Source organism: Ceratotherium simum, chromosome 16 (assembly GCF_057802395.1).
Source record: "Ceratotherium simum simum isolate JZ-2026a chromosome 16, ASM5780239v1, whole genome shotgun sequence".
In the NCBI taxonomy this organism is placed as follows: domain Eukaryota; kingdom Metazoa; phylum Chordata; class Mammalia; order Perissodactyla; family Rhinocerotidae; genus Ceratotherium; species Ceratotherium simum.
This window is the reverse complement of record NC_141915.1, coordinates 15,315,184-15,341,654: the sequence shown is the minus strand read 5'-3', so window position 1 is coordinate 15,341,654 and position 26,471 is coordinate 15,315,184. Positions and strand designations below refer to the sequence as shown.

Below are 26,471 nucleotides of genomic sequence, written 5' to 3'. Positions count from 1 at the left end.
GCAGGTTTCAAAAACTCACTTTATTCCAATGTGAAATGAAGACGTGATGGTTTAAAAACAAGAAAAAGTTCTTGATCAGCTGTGGGGATGCTTTGCTTGCTAGCTCACACCCACTCCCTTTGAAACAAGGTATTTGGACAGACCATACCCATAAGCAGCTCTCCGCAAAGCCCCCAGGCAGAGGCCCGTTCCTGGGAACAGCTCCCTCAAGCTCACAAGGGTGGCGATCTCCCCCTACCCGTTGGGGCTCCAACAGCAGGCACAGAGAAGCAGCACAGGCAGGCAAGAGAGGGAGTAGCTGGGGCCTGTGGGGGCCATCACCTTCCACGCAGCCCCCACCCTGCCACTCCCAGAGCTACTCCCTATAGAAGGTGCTTGTGTAGCAAGGACCAGGTAGGGAGCTGGGCTCCACAAACAGTGACAATCACTCCTGTATCTGGTAACATCCCCCCAGGATCCATGATTCAGCCCTGGTTCCCCTACCCCTCACTCTCCCCACCCCCACTGTGCGTTAGGCAGCTCAGGTTAAATGGGGAGAAGGATACATTCAGACTGTAGCCCCCAAGGTGAACCCCAACTGGGGTGCAGGGGGTGGGGAGGCAGCGCCTCCTGCTGAGGCCCAAGGGCAGACAGGCCACTGCTGGGCACACGGCTGTCTGGGGAACCACCGCGGCCACCCACCCCTTTCCCCCACCCTCAGCACAGCCAGGCCAGGCCCATCCGGATCAGTAAAGCCGCTGCTGCAGCTCCCACCTTGCCACAAAGCTAAAGTGCACCCCAACCCTCCAGCCCTGCCACGGAGCTCTGGCTCCCCATCCCAGGACACAGGAAAGCTCCCCTCTTTTCGGCTTCAAACCTGGACTCTAAGCCAGGTTGGACCCAGGGGTAGTGGCAGCAAAAGCAGCAACCATAATGTCAAACATACAAATGACCTGAGAAATCTCATCTGCACGTCACCCACTCAGAACTGACTCGGGGCTATGTACAAGTTAGGAAGGACGGGCCGAGACATTCATGGGCACGGACACACTCGCACGCACTGCTCGAGGATGGGGGGCCTGAGGGGACACCTGCCCCCCAGTTGGGAACTGATGCCCACACACTCCATTCACATGTCTTCAATTAGGCCTCTGCATTGTATATTCATTGAACCAGTGCAAAAACATCTTTCGGGGGACAGGCAGGCCAGGCCGGGGTCCCAGGAGGATGCTGGGGGTGGGGCTGGGGTCGGAAACGTGGAAGAGGGACTTGTTTCCTCTCCTGATCTGCAGGGCATGCCCCCCTTCTCCTGGAGTCTGGATCACTGGGTAACGGGGCAGCTGACTGTCCGTCTGTCTCTCCCTCTCTACCCCTGAAAGCTTGAGGAAGAAGGGTCCTTGGCAGCCTGGGGCTGGGAGGCCACGTCCTCTGGGGCCCCCGCTGGCTCAGGCTCGGTGGCCATGGGCTCCTCAGCTTTATCCCTGTTTTTGCTGGCCTCCTGGAGCTGGTGCCGCCGCGCCACCTCGGCTTTCAGATTCTCCAAGTCTTTTTGGCTGAGTAGAAGGATGGGGGTGTCAGAGTGGGACTGGTCCCCCGTCACCTTACTGGCTTTGCTTAAATTTGGGACAAGATCAGGCTCTGTGCTTTGTTCAGTGAGAGATGTGTGTGGAACAAGTGCTTCCCTCCCCAGGCAGAGAGGCCCAGAAGTGCTAAAAAGTAAGAACTCGTGCACTCGACACACCCTCCAGGTAAGGCCAGGCTCCCACTCAGCCTTTACGTCTAGTTCCAACCCGCTGCACCGCGTGGTCTCTCCTACAGCAGGTCACACACAGGAAACGAGTAGGGCAGGGTGCCCTCCCAGCAGGTAGTGGCAAATGCCCTAACCCCTGGTTGCCCAAACCCACATCCCACACTGGGGGGAGGGAGACAGGATCAGGGGCCCACGAAGGCAGCACTTTTTTAAGAGCCACACTGAAACTCTCAGGGCCTGGTTGTAAGGCACATCTCTACAGCGGAATAGCAGGAGGCCAGAGAAAGGAAGCCACTCTTTATGGACTGATGTGGAAAGGCTGCCAAGATACATTAAGTGTAGGGAAAAAAATACCTGTGTGCATGGCTTGCTACCATTTTGTGCCAAAAAAAAAAAAGAGGGAAAAAAGATTACAGCTATATGTTTGCTCAATTACACATGGAGTATTTCCAAAATTCACAAGGAACTTTTCACCACTGGCTGTACTTTCCAATTTTAAGCCATGTCAACGTATTATATATTATAAAAAACAAAAAACTAAAGGCCAACTTCCAAGTGGGGGAGGGGGGCAGGTGGGGGAGGGGGCCTCACCTGAGAGGAATGAAGAGGATGCCGTTGATGACATTGAGCTGTTCCAAGACACTGGCCATGCTGGGGGCTGTGAACTGAGGGTGGCAGGGAAGATGAGCCAACACGCGGGCGCGGGGAGGCTGGGGTGGCCCACCCAGCTCCACCTGGGGATGTACCTTGAGGGGCGGGATGTTGGCAGTGGAGCCGTTGCGGTAGATCTCGTTCATGGTGCGCTGCAGGGCCACGGCCTGCTGGGTCAGGCACTTGAGGTACTCGGAGCTCTCCTTGGTCTTCTCGTGGTCCTCACCCAGCTATGGGGGGAGAGGCAGCATAGGCAGGAAGAGATCAGGGCTGCCTACAGCCCACAGGCCCAGCTCCGCCCCCTCAGTCCCTGCCGCGGCCCACCTGGGTCTTGTAGATGGTGTAGCCTTCCTTCTCATGCTGCAGGGCTGACCGGAACTCGGCTTTGCTCTCATAGACCCGGGCGACAAGGTGGTGGCTGCAAGGAGACATGGCGTGGGGGGTGAAGGAGGATCATGAGTGGGCCAGGGAAGTGGGGGCCTGAAGGGGGGATGTGCACACTACTCTGGGTTCTGCTATGCAACCTACCCACAAACAAGTCCAGGACTCAGAGAAGAGATGAAAGTTGAGAGAAATTTTCTTAAGAGTCAGTGAGAGACAGAGCACTGGATCCCGTGCCCACCTCAATCCAAGTGCTTCCTGGAACCCTGTCCCTGTGGCCTTGGTATCTGGGTCTGGGGACCCCCCTAACCCAGCACAGCCTCACCTGAGGGCCACCTTGAGGGATTTGGGCCCGTGGTACTTGGTGCTGACGGCCAGCGCATTCTCCAGGAAGCGCAGCGACAGGTCACACTCCATCACTCCGTGCAGCACCAGCCCGATGTTGTTCTGGGGGCAGTCGGGAGGGCCCTAGTCAGCTCCCGCTCCCCTGGGGATGAGGCTAGTCCCGCTGCCACTCCCCAGCACTCACGTCCAGCAGTGCCATCTCCGGGTGGTCTTCCCCGAACACGAGCAGTGTGAGGTAGCGGGCGCGGTACAGCAAGTTCAGGGCCGTGGACAGCTGGCTGCTGGCAAAGCAGTACAGGGCCAGGTGCATCTGCGGGGGCAGCTGCGTCAGGCCAGGGCGGCCAGAGGCCCCGCCCACCTGCCCAGACCCCGCCCCCGATGGCTACTCACATATTCCTGGATGGTGTTGGGGTGCTCAATGCCCATCACTCGCTCGCTCATGAGCACTGCCTTCTGTTGGTTACTCAGGGCCTGGGAGGAAGGGGGGTCATCATCCCAGGGTGGGCACTGCCCCACACCGACTCTGCCTGGCCTGTGAGCAGCTCAGCCTCATCCCCTCTGGCTGCACCTCCTATTTTTACTTTGTACAAAGCCAGCGGAGAAGGGACCGAAATTCAGCTGTTGTGACCATGGAAGTCTATGCCCCACTCTGAGAGTGTTCTACTATTTAAAAAAACTTGTCTTAAGCCTTTTTTCCCCCTTAACAAAGTTGATGCAAATACATATACACAAATCTAAGATTGCACTAAAAATAAAGTATTTTAAAAAAAATAGGCTTCTGTAGACAAAAGACGACACAAGAAAACAAAAGAAAGAGTTGCTGTGGGTGAAGGGTGAGTGGGGAACCTACAGTGCGTCTGCCCCAGGAAACAGCCTCTGGAAGCCTCGGGGGCTGACAAGGCAGGTTCGCACCCCCAGGCCACATGATGGGTAAAGACAACAGCAGAGACACACCTAGCAGCTTCACATGGCACTTACGAGGTACCAGGTGCCGTGAGTCTCAAAATTTACCCTTCCCAACGTCCCTGCCATCACTCCCACTTTGTCCACAGCCACGGCAGAGACACGGGGAGGAAGCCCAGGCAGAAAAAGTGACTCGCCAGGTCTCCCTGGTATCTGTCTGCTCCTCCCTGGGGGATCCAGAAGTGGGCAGCATCCTAGGCCCCTTAGACACGGCTCCAGTTCCGCAGGCCTGGACTCCCACTTCCTGTTGCCGCCAGGGAGGGAACACAACCCCAGCCCCCTCACTCGCCATCCCCCAATGCCAGGCCAGGCCCCAAGGCCTCTGCTGACACAGCCCAGAGGGTGCTCAAGGCTCACCTCGGCGTAGTCACCCATAATATAGTGGAGACGGGCCAGGAGGCGCAAGCAGGCGCAGATCTCCACATGCATGGCTCCGTACACGTTGTTAAACAGGTTCAGGGCCTCATTGATGAGCTCGCAGCCCTCCTTCAGGAAGCCTGCAGGGCACCCCCAAGGGTACCAAGGTCAGGGCCGGGCGAGGGGACCCCCCTCCCCCCAGCTGCACCTGGCCACGCACCCTGCTGTACTTTGGCCTGCCCGCTCTGGAAGAAGTGGAAGGCGTCTGAGGCCTTCGGGTTGACGTGCTTGACCACAGGGAAGATGTTGAGCACATCCTCCTCGGTGAATGCGGGTTTGTGGCGGCTGTCGAAGCTGTACTCCTTCAGCAGGATCTAGAGGACACAGCCCAACATCCACAGGCAGCCTCAGCCCCAGGCTCAAATGGCCAGCACCTCCCAACCCACCACCCTGTGTCAAGAGAAAGCCACCTCCTGCCATGGCCCTGGGGCCCCGCAGGAACTGGGGCACAGGAGGGACGATGAACCGTGCCCACCTGGATTCCGGTTTTCAGGGAGATCTCCCGTAGCAGCGTTATCTTCTGCAGGCCGTATGTCTCCACAGCCTGGTCCACGGTCTCACTGGGGAGAAGCGGCAGGTGGGCCAAGCAGCCCACACTCTGCCCCTTTCCCAACGGCTGCCTCCTCACCTGAGAACCAGGCCCGGGCACCCCTCCCGGCCACTCTTGCCCTCCAGCCAAGACTCGGACTTATAGCTCCCATCCCCACTTCCCAAAACGAGTCCCGCACAGCTCCCTCCTTTCTCCTCTCCCCGTCCACTGCCCCATGCTGTCAGAGGACCTCGATGCTGGTGGGGGCCCAGCACCCCTGTGCCTGCCACGCTACCCACGCACCACTCGAGGCTGAAGTCGAAGTAGTTCTTGGCCTCCTGGCAGATGTTTTTCCAAAGCTCCTGGGGGGTCATGACAGCCCAGGCCGTGTTATCTGCCGCCCCTGGGGGCCGGTTTCTCCTCCTCCTGTTCCTCTTCTTGGAGACCAGCTCGTCGGCGGGCAGGTGGGCCACGGGGTTGGGGTAAGAGCTCAGGAAGCAGTTTAGGAAGTGGCTGATGGCAGCCGAGAGGCCTGAGAGCTCAACTCCCTGCGAGGGAGGTTTGGATCAGTCATGAGGGTCCTCAGGCCTCAGCCCAGGGCTCGTCCCGATAGGCTGCATGACCCGGGCTGGGGAGGGAGCCATGGTACCTGTAAGTATGTCTTGAAGATGTGCTTGGCAGAGCGGGTGATGAGCTCTCCAATGCCAATTTTCTGCAAGGGTTTAAAGAGCGAAGTCGGTCGGGCCCCAGGCCTCCGTCTCGGCCCCACTGTCATATGGCCCACCCTAAGCACCACTCACATAGATGTGGTCCAGCTGGTCTCGAGCCGGGCTCCGGAGCACCAGGTCCAGCACCTTGCCCAGGTAGCGCATGTTGATGCCACGCTGGCGCATCACCTCAGCCAGTGTGGCCCCGTCCATGGGCAGCACCGCATGGTCTGCACAGTCCTTCACCTGTGGGCTGCAACAGGTCAGGCTCCCCAGCCCAGGTCCTCGGCCTCCTCCTCCCTGGGTCTTCCCAGGGGAGCTCACACTCTGCTGAGGCCCTGGGAAGGAGGGGACTAAGGTCCCAGCTCCCAGTCAGGACGAGGGAAGGAGATAAAGCAGCAGCGAGGATGTGAGAACTTGTACCACAGCCTTCTGTACAAGCCACAGGAAAGGAACAGCAGTCACCCTGGGAGTGTCAGGCCCACTTGATGGGGAAACAGGGATGAGTCAGCCCCAGAGGTGATGAACTGAGAGAGCCCAGCAGGCAGCACAGGCTCCCCCGTGTGGAGGAGCTTCCTTCCTCCTTGCAGGAAGGAGCAGAGGGGACCACTCGGGGGCCACAGCTTCACCCTACCCCTGTGCCGAGCCTTGGAGGAGTTGGGCAGGGGCCGGGCAGGGGTCTAGGGCACAACAGGCTCACCTCAAAGATCTGAGACAAGCGTGCCACTGACCTCAAGGCTGCCTTAGGAAGCAGCAAGCACCCTGTCATCCACAGGGCCTACATATAAAGCTTGTGAGGGTGAAGAGGACAGGGCCCCCCCCACACCTTTTCTCCCAGATGCCCCCCTGACCCCTCTGTCAGCCATCCTGTCACACAGGGGCTCAGGGGACCAGACCCCCAGCTGCCAGCCCACATGGAGGACACTGTAGAGCAGAGCCTGCGCCTGATGCCTCCCCTCGGCCTCTCTGGGTCAGCAGCCCCATTTGTACAACAGGGATGAGCACTCTGCCCCGCCTGCCTTGCAGGTCAGCAACTCTAAGGAAGTCACTCCTGTGAAGCTTCCACAAGCTTCCAAGGTCGGAGATGGATGAGACCCCAGGGCCTGTAACTGCACCCTCCGTGCAGGCCCTCCCCCCTCGTGGCCCCCCCTCACCAAGCCGGGGATCTGGCAGGAGAGCAGGAAGGCAGCAGCATCTTTCAGCAGCTGCTTCTGGTCCCGAACTTCCTCCTGGCAGGACTCGGGGAAGCGAACCCCTGCAGGAGGAAGAGCAGAGGCTTGAGCCAGGCAGAAGGGAAGCAGAGGAAGATGCCAGTGCTCAGGTGGATGGACAGGGCCCCAAGATGACCCCCACGGCACTGTGCCTGCCCTGTCCCACCGCTTGCCTGGCGAGAAAATGTCAGGGTTGAAGCGAACGTCGAAGGCCGTGCTGCTGATGGAGCCGACTGCCTTGCACGCGTTGCGGATCACCTCCCGGCTCCGAGGGTCTGCTGTGGAGACACGGCCTGGTGGGAGGCAGCCCACTCCACCATTGGTGGGGCCAGGCTGCCCCGAGCCTCCCCCATCTCCTTGAAGAAATGTCTGCCTGCCTCTCTCGGGGCTGGGTCATGAGCCACCCTGGCAAGCACGAACTGCCAGGACAGGCCTGGGGCTCCCCCGGCATCCACAGCAGCCCCACCTGTCCCGTCGTCCGAGGCGATGGTCTCCGCCAGTTCCTTCACCTTGGCCAGGCCACTAGCACTGCTGCCCTCCTCCTCACTTCCCGCCTCCGGTCCCGGAGGGTCTTTAGGCTTGGACTCCGGAGAGGGAAGACCGCCGTTTTCCAGCGAGGTGGGACTCTCCAATTTGCTGGCTTTCTGCTGCATCAGCTGCAGGGCAGCCAGCTTCATGAAGAGGAGGTACCTAAAGTGCAGCAGATAGGGCAGAGCAGGGGATAGGAAAGGGGAATCTAGAAGCCCGGCTGGCCTGGCAGCTGCCTGCAGGCTGTCGGGAGCAGAGACAGGCCCCAGGCTTCCGGCCTGCTGGGGTTAAGGAAGGTTGGGGCTGGACACCCTGGGACATGTCCTGCCCAGTGTGTAAGAGTCAATGCATGCATGCAGGCGCCAGCCCAGCAACTCTAGCAGGTGGCAGCAGGGCACAGCACAATCCGAGATCTTCCCAGACAGGAAGAGGACAGCTGGGGGATGGGTGGGGGAGTGGCTCACCATGCAGGCCGGGGCTCTCAAGAGTGACAGGAACCCCACTGGCATTTTGAGAGGAAGAATTATTCGTGGTGTGGGACATCTGATGTGGCTGACACCTAAGCACTAAATGGCTGCAGCAGGAACACCCCTGCCCCTCCTCCTGGCCCCTGGCACTGGGACATTCAAACTCACCCTAGCAGATTTCCACATGCTCCTTAAGGGACCAGCATGGCTTTGGTTGAGAGCCACTGGTCTAGCTGCTCACTAGTTTTCAACCAAAACTAAAGCTCTGGATGTCTGTGTTGGGGACCCTGATGTCAGAGTGGGTGGGGCTGTGGCTAGGGCTATAATGACTGCAGCCAGAGCTAGCTCTTCTTCACTTTCCAAAGCCCCTCCCGTCAGGGATCAGGCCCCAGAACCACCTACCGGCTGGGTGCAGCCCACCCCGGCCTCCCAGGCCTTGCTCCTTACCTGTGCTCCACGAAGGCATCCACCAGCTCCTGGCGCAGGCAGCAGAGCTTGTGCCGGTGGGCACGGGGGAAGCCAGCACGGGTGCACTCCTCAGGCAGCCCCTCACCAGGCACGGGCAGGAAGTTGAGGTCAGGGGGAAAGGTGCGCAACAGGTCGAGGATGTAGTGGCGCCCATCGTTGCCGATGATGCCCTTGCACTCCACGGAGGAGCAGAGCTCCACTTCCTCGTCGCGGTCGTTGAGCACCCGGTGCCGCAGGATCTTGAGGGGCCGGCTCGTGCGTTCCAGCAGCTCCAGGTATCGCGGGTGCGACACCACTGTCTTGCCAAAGTCAATGGAGCCATAGATGACGCTTTGCTCCTGGTCCCGCTCCAGGATGCCGGGGATGATGGACTGGGCCGTAACACGGTAGCCACGGTAATCCACCACCACCGTGCCCAGCGTGTAGAGCCCCTCCACGTCCACTGCGTTATATGTGCGCACGCCGTTCAGGTCGTTGGTGGGTGCCACGTAGGCCGCCACGTCCCCGCCAAAGTCCTTGTAGTGGTCACGGACATCAAAGCCCAGGCTGAAGAAGATGTTGTTCCAGATGAACATTTGCATCTTCGTCTCCTCACTGGGATTGATGGCCATCACGTTGCCATCGATGACCGCCATGGCACCGCGCGTGGCTGCTGCAGTAAAGTCACTGTGCACCTGGGGGGGGGGGGCGGTTGCAAGGGTGAGAGGCTCCAACCACAAGAGCCTCAGCTTTTGTCCCCCTGGCCAAGCTCACCCAGATGGTGGGGGCAAGAGGCCCACTGTGGGGGTCAAGGGACTCGAGCCTCCATTTCCTGACAATTGGAAAAGGGCAAGAAACCCATTTTTTGAAAAAACTTAACACATATTCAGACGACAGAGCTCAGTGACTGAGAGAGCGGAAGGACTGGAGCGGGTTTGGGATCTGCCGATCATGTGCCAGGTGAACTTGGACAGGTCACCTCTAGACCCGTTTTCTCATCTATAAAATGGTGACAATAAAAGCACCAACCTTTACAAGGTGTCTGGAAAACTACAAGAGATGATGCCTACAGAGCACCCGGCACAGCCCCCGGCAAAGTGAGTATCCAGAACACTTAGATCTTATTTTTACCATTATCATCTCCAGGCAGTAAGATTATGGGAGATTTTAAATTTAATTTTTTTTTGAAAGCACTATTTTTTCCTAATCTCTCTACCTCAGTAAAAGCACTAATAACATCACAGTAGGGCACATGACCCCAGGTGAGGGCCCCATGGCGGTCAGCGGAGGGTGAAAGGCTGGAATGGACCCTGTCACTCATCCCACATTGGAGGCAGGTCCTTCTTTGCCTATGGACTCCAAGTTCCAGAGAGGCCAGAACAAGGAGCTGGGGTGGTCTGCCAGGAGGCAGAAGGCAACAGAACACCCTGCAGGGTATCCCAGCTTTCCTCCTGTCCACAAGAAACCAGCTGGCAGGTGGCAGGTGGGCCAGAGGCTGCTAGTCAGGCAGGAGGGGCTACAGGCACCTTGAATATGGCTCTCTCTCGCAGCAGCCGCTCGGGCAGGTTCTTGCGGGGCAGTTCCCTTGTTGTCTGCAGCTCCTCATTCCAGTCCCGGGTCTGCAAAGGGCCCAAGGAGGGAGACACCAGCTCAGCCTGTGCCCCACAACCTGCTCTGGTCAGTCCCTTCCTCCACCTCCCCATGGACAGTCCTACAGGCTCCCAAGTGAACAAGACAAGCAGATGGAGCCTCCAGGGAGGCACACAGAACCCGGCCTGGCACCCACCAAGGGTGGGGGAGGGAGGTGCCCAGGGAAGGCAGGGCTGGGCCACAGGCACCTGTCCGGGAATGTGCTCCTCGTAGCCCAGCCTCGAGGTGTAGGCATCCTCCGCGCGCACGCAGTCCATGGCATGCTCTGCCTGGGGGGCCGTCCAGCTGTACACCTGGAACGGCGTGGCGATCCTCTCGAACGGGTGGCGCTGGACCCTGCGGCAGGCAGAGGAGGGGAGATGGGGCAGCCCACCAAGCTCAGAGCCCTGCCCTGGGCCCCCACCAGCTCCAGTGTCTCCTTGTCCTGAGACTCCATCCCTGGAGAATCCCACAGAAGCAGATGGGTGCCTCTCCTACGGATGCTGTCTCAGGGCCTGGCTGACAGCTCCCTAAAAGGAGCTGAGGGGCTGGGGGCTGAGCTTCTTAGGGCAGAAGTGCCGCAGTGCAGGCTGGCCTGTTCACCCCAGCCCCTTGTGGTACAGCAGACAAGGGGCAGGGACAGAGCAAAGGCACTACCTTTTCTTCTGCAGCACGGCAAAGTTTTTTTTGAAGGTCGGGCTGATCTGGTTGAGCAGCTCCACCAGGGAATGGCTGAGGAAGCGAGGGCTGGCAGGCTTGGGGTTGAAGTGGTACGCTGTGGACCTACAGGGAGAGGGTGGTCACGGAGGGCACCCCAAGTGGCTGTGCACAGACTGGAACAGGCTCGCACAGGGACTCACTGGTTCAGGTAAAAGCCCCGTGTGGACGCTGTGATGCTGACTTGCCGGTCCTCGGCCGTGATCACAAACAGGTACATGAGGTCCCCATGCATCTTACGGTTCCCAGGGGGGGGGTTCCAGCCGCTCATGGTGAGCACCTTCAGGCACTGCAGTGGCTGCAGGAATGGCCAAGCATGAGTGGCCAGGCCTCCCCGTGTGGTGGCCCCCGCCCTACCAGAGACCTCTCGGCTCTGCTTTGGGAGTCCCACCTTCCAGTCACGGTTCTGGGGCTGCAGGGGACACAACGGCCGCTCCCGGCTCCCTGGAAGGATGTACTCGGGTGGCGTACAGTCGATGGGGTCCATCTCCAAGCCCTTCTTCCGCTTCCCGCTGTCTGAGGGACCCGAGCCTGGTGGTCAGCACAATGCCACCCAGGAACCAACCATCTCTCAGCCTAAAATGGGCCCGGTCTGGGTGCCTCCAGCCCCACCCTCTCTGGGTGGGAAGGCCTGGCCCTCAGCCCCTTTGTCAGCCTCTGGCCAACTTGCTCCCAGCCCCTCTGCCCAACCCCTGGCCCCAACGCCTCCCGCACCTCCCAGGTCGCCATCGGTAAAGACACTCAAGAAGGACAAGGAGTTGCAGTCAACCCCGTTGAAGGCATCGGATGGGTCCAGGCTCTTGAGCAGGTCTCGGACATGGCGCACGTGGATGCGGGCCTCACGCACCGTGTATGGCTCTGTTGGGAGGGGGAGGGGGAGGGCGTTACCTGCAACATCCTACCCAGCATAGAGATGTTGGCCCTAGCGCTACCATGGGTGGTCTTGATTTTCAATTCTAGGCTTCCATTTACAAATTCCATTATGAACACCTAAGTTGGAGTTCTGGTTTCACCACAGACACCTGCCTCTGTGTGGGCAGGGATCTCTGATTGCAAAGAACCTTCTGCCAAAGGGCACACAGGCCTCAGAGAGCCACAAAAGCCCCCTGCTCTGTCCATGGGCAGCACAGTGGGCAGGCGTGCAGAGCTGCTGGGCCCCTGTGGCCTTGATCGTGTCTCCCAGGACAGCCCTCGCTCAGGGCTGGCCTGAGGACTTACCAGGACCCCGAACTACAACACTGTCCCCCAATATGTGTTTAGTGAAATTTTAATGGGGGCTCTTTGTGGGGAGGAGAGAGGTTTGTGATCAAGTTAAGTTTGGGCACAGCTGGGTTACATTTTTTCCACATTTGCTGTTAACAGGCTAACGTGCCCAGAACCTCTGAGCCACTTCTCCCCAGGGGACTCAAGTTCACAGGAACTTTTATTTTACAAGCAAACCAGCCTCACCACACCAGCTGATTACTCCACACCGGGCCTGACTTCCCTATTAGAGAGCTGTGAAACTTGTTTCCTTAGAAGATTTAACGTTTATCTCTATACAATTTGGGCTGATTTCAAGCCCTTGCTTGGTACTGTCTGTTTTTTTTTTTTTGTTAATCACGACCCTGATATTTAACCCACGAAGTTGGAGGGTGCGCGTGTGTGATGGCCTGAGAAGCAGACCTGTGCTCCAATCCCGCCTCCACAAGTTCGATTCCGCTCTGAGCCTCCATGCGCTCATCTGTGACACAAAGATACCAGCTGGGACGGGTGGAGTACTGCCTGTCCCTGTCTCCATGTGCCCTCCCTTGCCAGGCCACCCGACTGCCGGACAAACCTTCTACCACACGTAGCACAGAGCCCTCCTGCAGCCCCTCCACACTGCGCAGCTCTGAGAAGTGGTCCAGCATGTTGCCATCCAGGTGCAGTGAGAAGCAGGTGCGGTGACATGTGTCTTCACGATCCATGAGTACCTGGTGGATTTCCTGTACCATCTCCTGGGGGGACACCTGCCAGGGAGAAGGCCCCGACCACCCTGGTGAGGACAAACCACTTTCCCCAGCCCAAAGTACCTGGGTCCCTAGAATCAATGCCCTAAATACTCAATTTCCCGCTTTTTGGCTATTAAATTCCAGGCCCTGTTCATAAATACCATGCCCATCTGCACCTGTGTGTGTGTGTGTGCAGGACAGAGCCTGGCCCTGTCACCCTCAGGTCTACTATTCCTGTAGACCAAGAGCAAGCCCTGAGCAGAGGAGCAGGAGATATAAGATTAGGGAAAAGAAATTAGCAATCTTGCCTCCGTCCTTGCCCAATGCCAAGGCCCCCAAGACAAATGGCCTCCCCTTTCAAAGATTTTTTTTATTTATTTATTTATTTATTTTTTCCCCCAAAGCCCCAGTAGATAGTTGTGTGTCATAGCTGCACATCCTTCTAGTTGCTGTATGTGGGACGCGGCCTCAGCATGGCCAGAGAAGCAGCGCGTCGGTGCGAGCCCGGGATCCGAACCCGGGTCGCCAGCAGTGGAGCGCGCTCACTTAACCACCAAGCCACGGGGCCGGCCCTGGCCTCCCCTTTCTAAGAAGGGATGCTCTGGGGCCCAAGCTTGCGGGGTACAAAAGACATAAAAGCACATTGCCTGGTTCCCCAATGAGTTACCAGTTTGCAAGACCTCTGGGTTGGCTTTTCTCTCAGGCAGACGGTAAAACCAAAGCCAGAGAGGTGACTTACCTGAGGGCACAGAGCAAGAGACTGAGGAGCCCTGGGACCCCAACACCACCCAGCCACTACCATACCTTTCCCCAAAAAGGGGTGGCAGTCCCAGCTGGGAGCTGTCCTCTAGCAATGGGGCAATGACTTGAACCTGGACTCCCACATCCACCACGCTAGCTGAATGACCTTGGGCAAGGCACAGGACCCTCAATTTCCTGCCTATAACATAGGTACAGGACGAGCAAAGGCAAGGCTTGGCTTTCCGGCTTCATCCTCCCTAACAGGCTCTGGCCCTGGTCCCCAGCACCCCTCCCCCATCTCACCTGCAGGGAGAAAGGCTCAATCCCAGGGGCCAGGATCTTCACAGAAAAGCCTGTGTCCTGAATGACAATGACTTCCTGTCCAGTGGTCTCCTCTCCCGGCTCGGCCTCATCCAGCCCATTTTCCCGGGGTGGTTCAGTGGCCCCCTCTTCCCTCTTCAGGCTCTCTGGACAGTCCCCATTCAACAGCATGACTGACGGCAGCTCTGCAGGTGACAAGAAAGGAGTTGAGTCAGATGGCCCTAGTTAGTCAGATGGGGCCATCCGCTTCACCCACTAGGCTGCGCACGTGCCCTATAGAATGGTTTCTCCACGTCCTCCCGAGACTCCACAGTCTCACCTCACACTGGGCAACAACTTCCCCTAGCCCTGGCCACCTGCAGGCCAGGGCCTTCTCCATGCCACACCCCAGGCACCCCCTTGCATCCACTCCTCAGTCCACCAGTCCAGCTTACATCTGAGCATGCCATCCAAACCACTCTCCCTAGAGTCACCAGTGCCACCCTGAGGGCCACACCTCAGGGTCTTCTCTGGCCTTAATGTGTCTGCGTTCTCATCAGCCACCCTCCCACTGCTCACTTCCTCCTCTTCTTCCCTGACAGATGCTGATACTCTTGTTCCTCCCTCTCCAGCCCCATCCTCTTCTAGCAGTCCGAGCCGTAGGTGTCCCTGGGCCCCAGCCTCTGCTCACTCTCATCTCACCCTCTCCCATGGCTTCAAATGCCCTCCTGCCTTGCAGCTCACATGGCCAATCCAGGCCTTGCTCAAGCTTTTCAATACGCGGCCATCCTTAGGCATCATCAAAGACTCATCTTGTCAGCATGGAATTCATCTTCCTCCACAAACCAGCCCCTTCTCTGCGAATGCTCCCCCAACTCCTATCTAGTCACCCTATCTAATCTCCAAATTGGTCACGGGACCTAGCCTCTGCAGCCATGGCCCTGGTGCAGGCCATTTCTCCTATTTCAAAAGCACCACTTAGAACCTTCTAATACTCCCCACTGCTCACCAGAGCCAAGCTTCTTAAGCCAACATTCTCAGGCACCAGTCTGAAGGCCATCTCAGCTCCTGCCAGCTCTCCCTGTGGCGGTATGGCCACACCAAACCACCTGCAGCCTGAGAACAGGCCACACGTCTTCCCTTCCACCTGTGCTTTTGTTTATGCTGTCCCCGATAAACCATTCCATGGGGCAAATTCCTACTCACCCAGACAGGCCTGGGTGAAATAAACCCTCTTCTCTAAAGCCTGCCCAAATGACCCGACAGCAGAATTACTGCCTCCTCACTGTCCCCAGAGACTTGGTTACCACCTCCCAGGGCACTTGTTCTACTGCATTCTGGGTGGCTGGCTGTTCACACCAGCAGCTCTATCTTCCTCCTCTGTCTTGCCCGCACTCAACAGAAAGGGTACTGAAGTAATGAATTAATTACTGTAAACGTGTAGTTAAGTCCAATATTTGTGAACAGTACTGAACTCACACGCTGTGGAGAGAGGCGGGGGAGCAGGTGACAAAACCTTCCATTTCTGCCCAGGCACCAAGGGAAACAAAGGAGAGCCCCCTCCCTGCTCTGGGGAGCAAGAGGAGCCTCTCCAGCAAAAGACAGGCCTGCCTAGATCCCCATTTGGGGATCCACTGGGCCTTCCCACCCAGGGTCCACCTGGCAGCTAAACTGGCCCCTTGCTCATCTGGGACTTCCAGACAGGGCAGCTTGCCCAGCTCTGCTCTGGACCCTAGCCTATCCCGTCCAGAACGCACCTCCTCTTCCCCACCTAGCTGTTAGGAGTGGGGATGAGGTGTATTTCCCCAGAGCTGTGTAGGCCCTACCCAGACCCCCCAGAAACGTGGAGCAGGGGCCTCAGGAAAGGAGATAAGTCCAGCACACAAGGGCACGCCAGGGGGACGTGGAGAGAAGCCACTCCCTCGTCTCGGTGCCCCCTCCACTCAGTGAGAAACAGGACCTCCAGCAGCTCAGATATAGTCCCCTCCTCCTTCCCCCAAATAAGGACGTCTGAGACCCAGAAAAGTTCAGTCTTGCCCAAGGTTAAGAGTGGACCCCAGATTCCCCATCAAGAGACCACACCACCACGTGGCTGCACTGCCCTCAATCCTGACCACTGTGGACCTTCAATGACTGTCATCACCCCTGTCCTACTCCCAGTATACCTCTCCAAACCGGAAACTCCGGAGAACGACAAGGACCCCTCCTCCCAGTGAGCCCACAACCCCAGGCAGGGTGACCCCAAGCCCCTAGAAAGTGAGCAGCTGGCCCCAAAGGGAGAACTTGGCCAACTCTATGACAAAGCAGACAGGGACAGGAGGGCGGGGACAAGGGCGGTGGTTGGTCAGCTTTCAAAAGACAGCAAGAGGGATGGCAGATATAAGGAGGCACTTCCCCCAACAGTCCTTGAGAAAGAGAAAGGCTTTGCTGGCTGGCCATCCCCCAGGATGAGGGGAGATGCAGTAAGGGGACCCCATCCAATACGGAACAGTAGCTTTGAGGTCTGAGACCCCAAAAGTGGGATGTCAAAGACCCAGACAGGTAGCCTGTGCTCCCTGAGTTCAGACCAGGGAAGACGGGGAGGAGGGCAGGGAAGACAAGGCAAGAGTAGCCACAGCTCCAACTCCCCCTTCCTCAGCCCAGGAAGCCTGCTCAGAAGGCACCTCGGCACCAGGTTCCTGCCCCAGGGGGCACTCAAGCCCCTATCAGATTTCAAAGGAATGTGGCTGGTTCCCAGGGGCCTCCTCTCACCCAGGACAGCCCGCCCTGCCCCTCCTCCTTCCTCCAAAGGACCCTGAAGGTCTCCCTATCACTGGATTAAGACCAAGTGATCTCCCCACAAGAGGCCAGCCACCTGGCTCACTGCCCCCACAGCCCACCTGGTGCAGTCGGCGGCTGCCCTCTCCTGGGCTCTGGAGTCTCAGGACCGCCATGGCAGCGAGGCAGCCAGCTCTCCAGTTCAGGCCCGGCAAAGCCTGTGTCCCCTGGTCTGGTCTCTGCTACTACCCTTGCCCCCATGCAGCTGGTCGGCCCAGGGCTGGAGCTCCGGCTGGCTTCGGGTTTCACTGGGGCCAGGCCTGCCGGGACGGCCCTGGGAAGGGCACACTCCCCCTGCCTCGCATCCTGCTCAAGGTCGGCCAGAAGGACAGTTGTGGGCCAGGAGGCCCCGGTGGCTCCAGGACTCCAGGTGAAGCTGCTACCAGTGCTCAGGCCCAATTTCCTGATCCCTCCAGAAAGGGGGTCACTGCTGCTGAAGCTGCTAGAGGGGCAGGAAAATCCTGCGTTTGGGGTACCTGGGCCCCTCTGGATCAAGGGCCCCAGGGACTGGCTGGCAGGGGCAGGGCCCAGCAAGGGGGTCCTCTCCTCACCCCCAACCCCAGAGGGAGTGCGCAGGACCGCTTCAGCCAGCTGCCGGCAACAACTGGCACAGACCTGGGCCCAGGCCATGAGGTGGCCGCCCCCTGTCCACCAGGCGCACACACTGAGCACCCTGCCTGCCTCCTGGGTCAAGTGACTGGCCAGGACCTCTGGCTCATGCTGCCCCCTGCAGGTGATCTGGCAGCTCTCCCCTTCCTGAGAGTCACTGGTTCTGGTGGGAGGGGGATGGGCCCCCAGTCTCCCAGAGGACAACTGCACCCGTGCCCCAGGCCTCCAGCTCTACCAAGAAGCTGGCAGGCTCCATCTTCCCTTCCCAGCAGCCCCTGCGCTGCCAGGAGAAAACCAAGTCTCCCCCCCGGGGAAAACAGAGCTGGCAACAAGAGGCCGAAGGCCGTTCGGCTGTGGAGAAGGAACATGCCCAGCCTCGCCAGGGCGCCTTCCCAGGGCCTCTAACTTGTTGCCAGGGCCCAGTCAGGACTGTTCTGGCATCCATACTAACCAGGGTGGGGGCGGGGAGCCAGGCTCGCTCCAGCCACCACCCCCCGCACCCCCCACGTCCAGTCTGATCCCAGGCAGCCCTGAGGCACCAGCACCCAGCACACCCTCAGCCTTTCCATAGCCCCCACAGATAGTTCTGGCTCACACACACTGACCCTGGTGTGTGTGGTACAAAAGGCCAGGCCCAGGCAGAGCCCCTCTTATCCCACCCTCTCCCCAAACACACCCTAACCTTCTGGAGAAGGGAGTGGGACAGAGCGGCCTGGAGATGACCCCCTGAGTGGTGGTGCCAGCCACCTCCATTCTGGTTACCACACAGCCATTGCTCACTCTAGGCCCAGCCCACAGCAGGTCCCTCAATCAGCTCAACCAGCCCATCTCACTTGAGGAAACTGAGGCTCCAGAAAGCTAGTAAGCAAGCAAGCTACCCAAGGTCGCAGAGGCAACAGGAAGCAAAGCCAGGTCAGGAAAAAACCAGGCCCATCAGATGCTCAAGCCCATGGTCCTGAGTGCTACTCACCCAGGCTACAGCACCAACCAGGTACACAGTCCTCCCTTCCCCCTCCAGGCCTCAGGCCTCCGCCCAGGACGCAGGTCTATCTTCGGCTACAGGATTCCCTCCTCAAGCTCTACAGCCCTGGGCCGGCACCCCTCCTCTCATATCCCAGGGGCCACCCCTGAGGGTCTGGGCTTCAGGGAAAAGGTGGTTCTCTGCAGAATGGGGAGGGGCTGCCCAAAGAGCACTGCACACACACACCCTCAGTCTTCACTGGCCACATCAGAGTGAAGAGATAAAGTGTACCCCTGCCCTGGCCTGGGAGCACGGGGACCCCAGGGGCAGCAGAAAGGAGTTTAGAAAAGAAACTTGGGCCATATGGCGTGGCCTCTGTGTGCCTTCCCCAGCTTGGCATGGCCTCCCTCAGTAGACTGTGCCAGGGCCAGGCCCCGCCCCAGCGAAGACCTCAGCAGATGAGGTTCCTGCAGGAAGCAAGGCCACAGAAGACACATCACCCTATCCCAGGAACCCACGGCTTCAAGGGAAAGGGGTGGGGACAAGCAGGCAGCCTACGGAAGACGCCAAGGAGGTGGGCACCTCTTTTGCCTCATTCCTGTTCCCTCAGGTCAGAAGCAGGTCTGCAGGGTGTGGAGTTAGTCCAGTGTTCCTCGAGCTGCTCTCCTCAGACATACCCAAGAGAAGAGCTTTGGGATCCTGTCAGGGACCTCCCCTAAGCCCTTAAGTCCCTCCGCAGTCTGCCAGCCCCCTTCTCCACTCTGGGCCTCAACTCCAAGGAGCCCTCCCCTAGACAGAAGGAACTTGACACACCACTGTTAACTTGAAAAACCTGCCTGTTCTCTTAACCCCTAAAAGCAGCTTTATTCCCAAGAAGGTAACTGACCCTTGCTCCTCCCAACAAAAGGCCTTAATCACCTCCTCAAGGGACTGTAGAGCCTTCCAGAGCTGGATCCTGAGGTCAGAAGCCTGAGTAAGAGCCTGCTGAGGGACTCCAATAAAGTCCCCTCCTTCTTTAAGTAGATTCAGGCTGGCTGTAATTCGAGTCCTAGCTATCTACACCAGCTTCCCAAAGATGTAAGGAGCCTGCTGGTATGCTCCCAGTTTCCCCAAAATGAACAGCTGTGCCCTTCCCCCAGCCCAGGGTGCCCCAGACAGAGCCTCTCAGCACACAGCTGAGAAGGGGCTTCACTCAGGCCCTCAGAGAAATCCTCCAACAGACTCTCCCTTCCTCAGCCCCCACATTCTCAGCATATGATCCCAATATGCCTGTCCCAGCTTCCTCTGGGGCAGGCCAGAACAGCCTTGGCACGTTGGCTGTGAGCCGGAAATCCGAATGCTCCCCCCAACAGCTAATTCGTCGTGTGACCTTGGGCAAGTCGTTTCATCTCTTCAGGTCTCTTTGCTAGAGGGAAAATCAGCCAGCCCAACCTCCTCTTATCTAGCCTGCCCCACTGATTCAGAGCCACATCAGGGCAAAGCCTGGCAGGTTGGAGTCACCAGCATTTGTGGTTCTGCTCAAACCCTGGGCTTGTCTAGGCAATTAGCAAAGCTGCCACAGTACCTACCCCCCATCACAAGGTAACCCTGCTGTGACAAGGTACAGGGTCAGAGAGTCTACCTAACGTTGCTCCCCTCCTGACTCACTGTAGCTGGGAAGGGAGATGAAGATGACATGGCCCTGTTGAGCAGACTGGGGAGCGTGGGAGACAGGAGTAGTTCTGCACACCCACTGCCGCCCAGGGCAGAGAGGGACCACAGGCCAGCCCTGGGCTCTGAGGAAGATTTGGAGATGACAACTGAGGAGCTGGGAAGGGGCTTCCACCCTTAAGGCTGGATTCTAAGACATGATGGAAAAAACAGAGGCGGCTCAGGAGAAATGGACAGAAGCAGGCCCCACCTGAGAAAAGCTGCAGCCACTCCCAAAGCCACTGCCACACAGCCCCCAAGGGGGAAGAGCTGGAAGCTGGACTCCACACGGACGACCTTTGCCTTAAAAACAGCAACTCTGGGCTGACCCACTTTTCGCAATAAGACGGGTTAATGATCAAGTTCTGGCACAAACACCTCCTCCTGCCAAGGAGTTTGGCTTTGCCCGCATACACAAGGAGACCCCTAGGTCTGCCAACCAGGCCAACACCTAACAGGGCAGAGATCAGACCCTGAAGACCTGGGGTTAAAGCCTTGCCTCTGGGAATGAACCAGAGAAGCCCCCTCAAAATACACACACCCAACTCGCGCTCTCTCCTCAGACCAAGCCTGGTAAGTCCCAAGTTGAGCCTCATTGGCAGGGCTGCAGCCCTGAGCACAGGGAATACTTGGGATCCTGACGCGGAGGAGTGCCTGACGAAGCAAGTGTCAGTGACCCTAGCCCAGAAGGCTCCCCATTCCCGGGCGCGGAGGGGGTGGGTCCGCCGATTCAATGTCTGCGGCGGCGGCGGCACACCCCGAAACCGCGTGTGCGTGCACGTGTCCCCACGATCTAGGGCGCGTGTGACCGCCGCCGGTGCCCGCCACTGCTGCCCTCCCCGGGACCCCACGTGCGAAGCCGGGGCCGCAACCGGGGGCGACAGTGAAGGTGACCTTCAGGGCGGGGGCCGCCCGGTGGAGGGGCCAGCGAGATGCTACCTGGCCTGGCGCGGAGGGAAGGCGGCGGTCCCCGCGCAACCCCGAACCCGCCCGGCCGCTCGGCCCGGTCCAGCCGCCCACCCGGCTGCCCGCCGGCCCCCGCCCCGCTCACCGGCCGCGCCCGGCCGCCCCTTGCCACCGGCTTGCGAGCTGGGCTCCCGGGTGCTGTCGGCCGGGGCGGCCGCCGGCAACTCGTCCGTTTTGATGACCATGGCGGCGGGAGCGGGCGTCCGGCTAGGCTGTCCGAGCCGCCCGCCGCGCCACTAACCCAAGTGCCCTGCGCGCCGCGGCCGCTGCGGGAAGGACGGAGTCACCGGCCCACGTGGTGCGCGCTGTAGCCTTTGACCCCACCACCGCTCCCCTGCCCCGCCCTCGCGCCCGGCCCAGCCCACGGTGGCGCGCGAGGGACAAAAAGCGCAGCGCCTCGTTGGCCGTTTACCAACGCGGTGACTTTCCCGAACGCCTTAAAGGGAACGTACCCTGACTCAGGCGAGAAAGAGGCTTCCGGCCCCCTCGAGGGGCGGGGCTGAGGAGAGATGTCCTTGCGATTCCCTGCCCGTCGGGCGGGCGTCTTGACCTTGGGTGGAGACTCTTCCAGGACTGCCATTGCTAACCGTCCCCTCCCCCAATGTGCCACTGCTTCCTATTGCAAATCTGCCAAATGACCACGCGGTCTCTAATCTGAGGTGTTAGTGTGAACCTCAGCGCCCTCCTCACCAAGCTGCCCTTTGCTCCGAAGGTGTGGAGCTGGGGTGCGTCCGGCTTTTTGAACAGGGGGTGGAGGGCAGCCTAGGGCATGGTCACTAGAGGTGAGGGTGACAGGTGGCTAATGGAGATAAGTGTCAGAAATAGACCCACCAAACTGTCCTGAGCCACAACGGGCTCCTCCCTACCAGCGGCCTCGACCCCCTCCACCAGATGGGTCCGCACTTCCAGGCTGGTACGTTATCCCCATTGTGCAGTGGAGGAAGCTGAGACCAAGGTCACAGAGAGCTGGGTCAGGCGAAATGTGCAGCCTGGACACTTTACGGTAGTTCATATTACGGTAGTTCAGTGTTTGGGGCTGGTGAGGACTGAGAAGTGAGGTCAGAGAATGCTCCCCCGGGCGACATTTTACCAGGTCTTGCCAGTGAGCTTAAGTTCTCCAGGCTGGCAGAGTGGGGAGGGTCTTCCGTGCAGAGGCCCAGGAAGCCATTGGGAAGCACCTAAGGCCTGTTCCTGACGTTTGGCAGGATCTAATCGCGATTGAGAAACTGAAGCTGCAGAGGTGCACTGGGACGGGCACTAGGACCTCGTAAAAATTGCAAAGGAAAGTGAACTTTGTCCTGGAGTACACGTGGTGGGAAGGGGAGCTAGTGAAAGGCTTTAAGCATTTAAGCAGGAGGAAGGGAGGTGAGAAATGCTCTGGCTGCTGTGTAGAGGATAAGGAGGACTGAGCCTGACTTGGGGGAGATGAATTAGGACTATTGCACAAGAAGGCTGGAAACAAAAGCAAGACCTGACTACTGTGTGTACGGGGAAGGCAGGCAGCCAGAGTAGTACATGAACCTAACATTGGGTTGTCCTGGATTGGAAATCTGCATCCTGCCACCTCTACCTTGTCTCTTCTTGTAACCTGGAGCAAGTCACTTGACTTGCACCCCACTGAGTCTCAGGTGCTTCCTCTGTCAAATAAAAACGGCCGTCTGTCTAGCCTCACTTAGCTGTCAGGGGATGGTGGTTGTCAAAGCACTTTAGATATGTAAAACACTCAGTGATTTACTCAGTCTTTCTAGCACAGCTTGCAAGAGCTCAGTGCTGCAGAAAGATCAGAGATGAACCAGACCCAGTCCCTGCCAGGAGAATTTTCAATCTGGTGGATGAAGTGAGAGGCTCACAGTAACTTCATGTCTAAGGCTTCAGAATAAAGGCGTTTAAAGAAGGCTGTTTTGAGCGTGCAGCGGAGGTAGTCAGGGAGGGCTTCTGGAAAGAGGCTGCTCTGAACTGAGCTTTGAAAGTTAAGGAGGATTTTAATGAACAAGGCAGAGGAATCATATGGGTAGATACAGAAGGAGAGACTCTGGGAATTTATTCACTCATTTAGTTATTTATTTTTAAAAAACATTTTAATAGTATTTAGAATTTTGAATAGGTAATAGATTCACATGGTTCAGGCTTCAAAAAGTACAAAAGGATATACAGTGAAATTTCCCACCTGCCCCAGCCACCTAGTTTCCCTCCTCAGACCACCAAGGTTACCAGTTCTTTTATATTCTTCTAGAGACAGTCTTTGCATATAAAAGTATATATATATATATGTCAATTATACCTCAATTTAAAAAAATATATATATATCTTTTTCCTTGAGTTACACAAATGGTAACACTGTACCTCCTTTTCTTCACCCTGGTTTTTTTACTTAATAATATATTCTGGAGATTGTTCCATATGAGTACAGAAAGAGCTTTCTCATTCTATTTTATGGCTGGATAATATTCCGTTGTGTGGTTGTACCATAATTCTTTTAAACAGTCTCCAGACTGATGGGTACTTAGTTTGTACTCATGAAACTCAAAGAATTTGGAGAATTGTACCTAGTCCAGGGTAGCTGAAGTTGGAAGCCCCCTCGTGTTGGTAACACTACTCATAAGCAGAAGCATAACTCAGTTTTGACACTGGCCAGCAAGCCTGGGGACGGGGAAACCGATACACACAAAAAGCATCGTCCTCTGACCACATTCTCGATAGTCTGGTGGTCTGACCTCCGATCATATATTGAGCAGACTTTTCTTGCTTTCAAGCTGCCTCCACCAATGTCTTTTCATCATGGTCTTAACAGCAACTACTCCCACCGCTTTCCTCAACTATTTCCACCATTGCCTATACATTGTGCTGTGGGTAAGGTGTGTGGTGTGTGTGGTACGTGCCATCAAGTTGGCTCTGACGCCTGGAGACCCTGTGGATGAATGATATCCACAACGTCCTGTCCTCAACAGCCCTGCTCAGCTTCTGTAGACTCACGCCTATGGCCTTCTTTACGGAGTCAATCCATCCTCATATTTGGTCTTCCCCTTTTCCTGCTGCCTTCTACTTCTCCCAGCCTTATTGTCTTTTCCAAAGAATCCTGCCTTCTCATGATGTGCCCAAAGTTGGACAGCCTCCAGTTTTATCATTTTTGCCTCCAGCGATAGTTCAGGTTTTATTTGCTCTAGGAGCCACTTGTTTGTCTTTCTGGCAGTCCAGGGTATCCCTAGATCTCTCCTCCAACATCATATTTCAAATTAATCCAGTTTTTTCCTGTCCTTCACCACCCAGCTTTCACACCTGTACATAGTAATTGGGAACACGAGGGTGTGGATAGTCTTGGCCTTAGTCTCTAATGACACTTCCTTACACTTGATGATGATCTTTCCTAATTCTTTCATTGCTGCCCTTTGGAGTCTCTGTCTTCTCTTGATTTCTTGGCTGCAGTCTCATTTAAATTGATGACTGAACCAAGGTAAACAAAATCTTTAGCAATTTCACTGTCTTCATTGTCTATGTTAAAGTCGTGTAGTTCTTCCGTAGTTATGATTTTTGTCTTCTCGATGTTCAAATGCAGTCCTGCTTTGGCACTTTCTTCTTTCACTTTCATCAGAAGTCGTTTCAAGTCATTGCTGCTTTCAGCCAGTAAGATGGTGTCATCTGTGTATCTTAGATTGTTGATATTTCTTCCACCAGTTTTCACTCCTCCTTCATCTGAGTCTAGCCCAGTTTTTCGTATGATATGTTCTGCATACAGATTAAACAGATGGGGATGGTTAAGGTGACAGTATAACTTATCATCCAAACCAGGACACTTTTGAGAGTAAAGGTGGACACTATTAATAATAACATTGGAGAGCAAACATACATCAGTACTGTCTTGGCCAAACTGGAATGTCTGGTTCTCAGGTGGAGTCCACTGCTAGACTGGGGGACTTCTTAAAGGCAAGGACCATACCTTATTTATCTGGGTATCCCCAGCATCTTCCCAGAGGCTGATGCATAGTAGGTGCTTAATGCACATTTGTTGGTTGAATGGATGACCCAGGAGTAGGGGGGTGCCAAGCAGTCCTTTTGAGAGCTCCACAGGATGCTGAGGGGGGAGCATTGCTGGCAGCCCGGTGTTTCACCTTTGACCCCCATCATTATTTATAACATCTGGGCTTTCCTTGCAGATATCACTTTTGTGTCCTGTATGCTTTGACCTTTGTATCCAGAGCTTCAGAGCATTTCCGCAATGCCCGGCTGAGACCCACCGGTTTGAGCCCTAGAGAGGCACCAGCCTGCACCATGCCCTGGCCTTCCTTCCCTGTCCTCCTCACGGTCAGGGGCTGAGTGCCTAGTGGTCAGCATGGGTGCTGGTGATCGTTCTGTCCATGTGTCTCATGACTAACTGGTTCCAGCAGCTTTAGAACCTGCAATTTGGCTTCTGTGGATCCCCTTCCGCTTTCCCTAGCAGGCTCCTGTTACACAATCCCCACCCTCAGGGCAGCCTGGGTGGCATTCTTGAGCACCTCAGTTTCCCTATCTTTAGGGCCCCTGGGTAAAGATGCTAAGTAAGTATGAAGGGAGGTTTATCGAGGCTGAGACCGAGCCTACATAATTAGCCTGCTTAAAGCCTCCCACCTCCCTAATTATTGTTATGATGGAAGCACCCACTCGGCTGGACATGCCTGTTTCCCCTCGCCTTCTTAGAGTTCCCAAGGGGTTGGAGAGGTGAGCAGGAACTCAAACCCCCTGGATTGCTGGAGGGAGTCTCCTACCTCACAGGCTTGAGTCTAGGGACCCATGAGAGAGGAAATGCCCCACCTCCCTCAACCCCAAACCTGTGTGGGCAGAACTCCCAGGAGGGAAGGGACGACAGCGAGCCACCCTGGGCCTCAGTCTCCCCATCTGTAAAATGAGGGAGTTGCACAGCTGACCTCTGAGTTATCTGGTGCTGACATTGCACATCTCCACCCTGTACTGTGACTGAGCTGGGCTCAGCCGAGCACCCCCAGGGATCTGTGGGAGGACCCGAAGGCCAATCCCTTCTCTTCCTTCCCCTTCTCTCCTTTTCGCGAATTGAACATGGGACCCCAGAGTCCTGGGCAAATGTTTATCCAGAGCTGGGTCTTCCATCCCCTGGCTGCCCTGGGAGATAAAAGGCCCGGGACAAGCAGAGGCCTGGGCCGTACTTCCCAGGTTTGCTGCAGGTGTAGTCCAGTCTGCTGGACATCCAGGCTGATGTTCTGCCATTTTAGCCACCCTAGAGTGTCCTTCTCAATAGTCCTGTTTTGTTCCCTGTTGTATCCTAGCACTTAACTTGGTGTGTTGAATGAATGGTTCCAGTAAAAGTCCTGAGATTGACTCTCATTGGCTCAGACTGAGTCCAGTACCCATCTCCAACCCAATCAGTGTCACAGCCCCCCCACAACACATGGACTGAGATGGGAGAAGGGCAGTTGCCCGAAAAGGAGGTGATGGGTCCTGTTATCAGAAGAGAGGTTGCAGGCAACAGCAATATGTCCCCTGCATCCTTAGAATGCAGAGCTGCTGCTTTTTCTCCTAGAGCCAGCCACAACATAGACTTACACCGAAAATGTACAGGCTCGAATTCTTGTGGGTGCTGGGTGTGCTGAGCTCCCAAGCTGCAGTCCCAGGATAACCCTCATTAGTGGAAGATAAGAATAGGGCTCTTCTCTGGGATGCAGCTGGATCAGGTGGGGGTGGGTGTCA

General features: G+C 57.0%; 1 protein-coding gene across 9 annotated transcripts; it reads right to left on the bottom strand.

Annotated features, from left to right (window-relative positions):
• Positions 1 to 21,042, bottom strand: CLUH (CLUH binding protein of NUMT mRNA). 9 transcript variants are annotated; one of them, XM_087440635.1, is made up of 26 exons: positions 21,019 to 21,042; positions 13,739 to 13,941; positions 12,541 to 12,712; positions 11,436 to 11,579; positions 11,113 to 11,252; positions 10,865 to 11,019; positions 10,662 to 10,787; positions 10,214 to 10,361; positions 9,902 to 9,994; positions 8,376 to 9,070; positions 7,400 to 7,623; positions 7,107 to 7,211; positions 6,877 to 6,977; positions 5,816 to 5,968; positions 5,665 to 5,727; positions 5,319 to 5,563; positions 4,962 to 5,046; positions 4,647 to 4,800; positions 4,427 to 4,566; positions 3,497 to 3,577; positions 3,291 to 3,416; positions 3,087 to 3,208; positions 2,705 to 2,798; positions 2,476 to 2,610; positions 2,321 to 2,394; positions 1 to 1,532 (listed from the first exon to the last, which is right to left on the bottom strand). In XM_087440635.1, the coding sequence occupies exons 2-26, from the start codon at positions 13,925 to 13,927 to the stop codon at positions 1,346 to 1,348; spliced, it is 3,951 nt and encodes a 1,316-aa protein (XP_087296761.1). In that variant the 5' UTR covers positions 13,928 to 13,941; positions 21,019 to 21,042; the 3' UTR covers positions 1 to 1,345. The 9 variants fall into 9 exon arrangements, 8 of the variants coding, with proteins under 8 accessions (XP_087296761.1, XP_087296760.1, XP_014645175.1 ...); XM_087440634.1 differs by lacking the exon at positions 21,019 to 21,042 and adding an exon at positions 20,863 to 21,012; XM_014789689.2 differs by lacking the exon at positions 21,019 to 21,042 and adding an exon at positions 20,863 to 21,012 and having other exon boundaries at positions 11,113 to 11,237.
• Positions 21,043 to 26,471: the final 5,429 nt, after the last annotated feature.

What these genes read in the sequence shown, in the direction of transcription:
- CLUH (XM_087440632.1), bottom strand. Translation starts at nt 17,182, where the DNA reads ATGGCCTGGGCCCAGGTCTGTGCCAGTTGTTGCCGGCAGCTGGCTGAA. An exon ending in GATGCCTTCGTGGAGCACAG is followed by an intron (nt 7,624 to 8,375) that starts GTAAGGAGCAAG and finishes GCTGCACTTTAG; the next exon opens with GTACCTCCTCTTCATGAAGC. An exon ending in ACCAGCTGGACCACATCTAT is followed by an intron (nt 5,728 to 5,815) that starts GTGAGTGGTGCT and finishes AAACCCTTGCAG; the next exon opens with AAAATTGGCATTGGAGAGCT.